This window comes from Penaeus japonicus, unplaced genomic scaffold, assembly GCF_977035675.1.
Source record: "Penaeus japonicus unplaced genomic scaffold, GWHDUDI00000001_assembly GWHDUDI00000003, whole genome shotgun sequence".
Classification (NCBI taxonomy): domain Eukaryota; kingdom Metazoa; phylum Arthropoda; class Malacostraca; order Decapoda; family Penaeidae; genus Penaeus; species Penaeus japonicus.
The window spans coordinates 45119173-45121672 of NW_028234405.1; the positions used below are offsets into that span (position 1 = coordinate 45119173).

The following is a 2500-nucleotide window of genomic DNA, read 5'->3' on the forward strand; positions in this document are numbered from 1 at the left end:
ACTAAAGTGGAACGGACAAAAGATAAGAAATGCGATGCTTGCTTATGGAAACAGAATAAGATTTTTTTTATATAAATTAAGTTGGAAGGCGAAAGGGAATCAGTTATATATTCCTATCTACCATTAGCATTTTCCATTGGAATTGAAGGAGAGAAAGTAAATAAAGAAAAAGAGATATTATCCCGTACATTATGAAATTCGAGTCAGTAGATGATGAAAATATTAGTAACTATATTAAACAAATTAAATGCGTTTGTTAATTCGTTCAGACGCGTTACCTAGACCTCCCTTCCATTTTAAAAAATCAAATCATCGATAAAATAACTTCCAAACCCACCCCAAAAAGAATGTAAAACAGAATTATCGACCTCAAGGACGACTTACGTCAGTGGTAAAGACGATGATTGAGTTATGGTAAAGGCCTGACTTCTTCAGCTCCGTCACGACATGGCCTACCACATCGTCCAAGGCACTCAGCATACCTGCAAAGAAGCATTAAAAAGTTAGATTGATTATGATGATCAAGATGAAATGGGCGGAGGGAGTTATTGTCATGTTCATAAGAACTGGTTGATACTTCGTACTTGAAGTGGTGATAACATGGATTGTTGTTTGTGTTGTAATGATCAGCATCACTACAACTGTAAATACATTCCCAGTATTGATATTAAGTTCGTAATTCTAATTTTTGTTAAAGCTATCATCATATTTTTTTTACAATATGCAGGTTTTTAGACAGGTTTGAGATCTCACGATAAGGTAATTTCTCCTGAATTCTTTTGTTTTAGTGTTCCTTTACATAACGTGCTCGTTTACAAGATAACTAGAAGCTCTGTCATTTTCCCAGTTGCTAATGGTTAGCTTTTTATGTTCTTACAACTCTGATTATCGTTTTCATTTTCTTAATTCTATCCTTAAATCTTTTTTATAGCAATGCCGATTAGACTGAATACTGGCGTCCTAAATGACCTTCACATAATAAATTTATCCTATTGCTATTGCATATAGTTTTTTTTTTTTTCTTTTTTTTTCTAAACCCAATATCCTATATGCATTGTGTAAACTTTTATCCACGACGCACCAACCACCGTCATGTCTTCTCTTTTATTCCTACGACAGCATACTTCATGATGTTCCCTTTTCACTGTACATGTTGATCTTCACCGCATTTCTGCCTACTGATTGACCTTATGTATGTGAATATATGGACTCTCGCTCTCACTCTTTAATTTGTAAAGTCCTTCTCCTCCTCTGACTATTTTCCTTTGAACCTTCACCGCATTTCTGCCTACTGATTGACATTATTTATATGAATATATATGGACTTTCTCTCTCTCTTTAATTTGTAAAGTCCTTCTCCTCCTCTGACTACTTTCCTTTGAACCTTCTGTCACTGTTGAGTCTTTTGGTTCTCTTTCCATTGTAGGTTGTGACGTATTTCTGCTTCTTTAAGCTTTCCAGGAACAAAGGAATGTCGAAAGTCTCCTTTTTTTCCCGTTCGCTTAATCTTCTACACTCAAGGGTACTCTTCCCTCTCAACCTAAGGTGGAAACCCTCTTCACGGATGGAATACTAATAGTGTGCTACTGATGACTTCCTTTTGAATTTTCGTGCGTAATGTCTTTAGTATTCTCCTATTGACAGCACTAACACTGTAATTTAATGTAACAGTGCAAAAGCATTTAAGGCAGAAATTATGTTATGTATCAATCCTGATGTAATGCACCCTCTTTTCAGGGCCATTGTGGTAAATTTCCTACAACAACACTTTCTGTTTACCGATTGTTGAGCCAACAATTTCCAAACCTTCATGAAATTCAACTCAAGGTCTGAAGATAAGATTTAGAAATATTTCGAAACTGTTGTTTCATATGTCAATGCATCGGTTTGGTGTTGTCAACTTTTCCCCATGATTTGTGTCCCCATTCTCAAAACTGGTTTATCTATTCGAAACCTTATCTGAAATTCTTCACCAAAGATTCCGACTGTTTGAACTATAAAATAATTCAGAAATTACAGTTTTCCAAACAGATTCATATGACATACGTCACCGGGATCATTACAGATATAGAAGTACCTGAATTTTGGATACAACCGTTGTTTACCGGCACAATCTATGAAATTAGAATTTTTCCACACTGAAAAGAATTTTGCCATTGGCTTGCGGTTCTGCTGTTCAAAATCTTTACATTTCCGATCCAAAATCCGTGTATCTTATCCCATCCGAAAGGACTTCCAGTTTGGCATGCCTTTTAGGTGCTCCGTCTCTTCTATTTATTTTTATTTATCTTAGATTTCTGGACGCCTTGTTTTTTTTCCCTTCTCCATCCTGCCAGTCATCCTACTCTCCTAGGCTCAATGGCCAGCCGCATAACTCGACCCAAATTATCTTGAAATCGTCAGTTTTGGCCTTTCAAGCTTTTCTCTTTTTTTTCTTTCTTTCTTTCTTTTTTTTCTTTCCTTTAAAGTAAGCTATCAAATTTAGTTTGATTTAATCTAA

General features: G+C 35.5%; 1 protein-coding gene across 2 annotated transcripts in view; it reads right to left on the bottom strand.

Annotated features, from left to right (window-relative positions):
• The window catches only part of LOC122249615 (arylsulfatase B-like), an 86822-nt gene that overhangs the window by 6994 nt on the left and 77328 nt on the right, over positions 1-2500 (bottom strand). For both annotated transcript variants that reach the window (XM_043010639.2, XM_043010638.2), the window contains exon 9: positions 385-482. In XM_043010639.2, coding sequence (XP_042866573.2) covers positions 385-482 — 98 coding nt within the window. The remainder of the gene's footprint in view (positions 1-384; positions 483-2500) is intronic.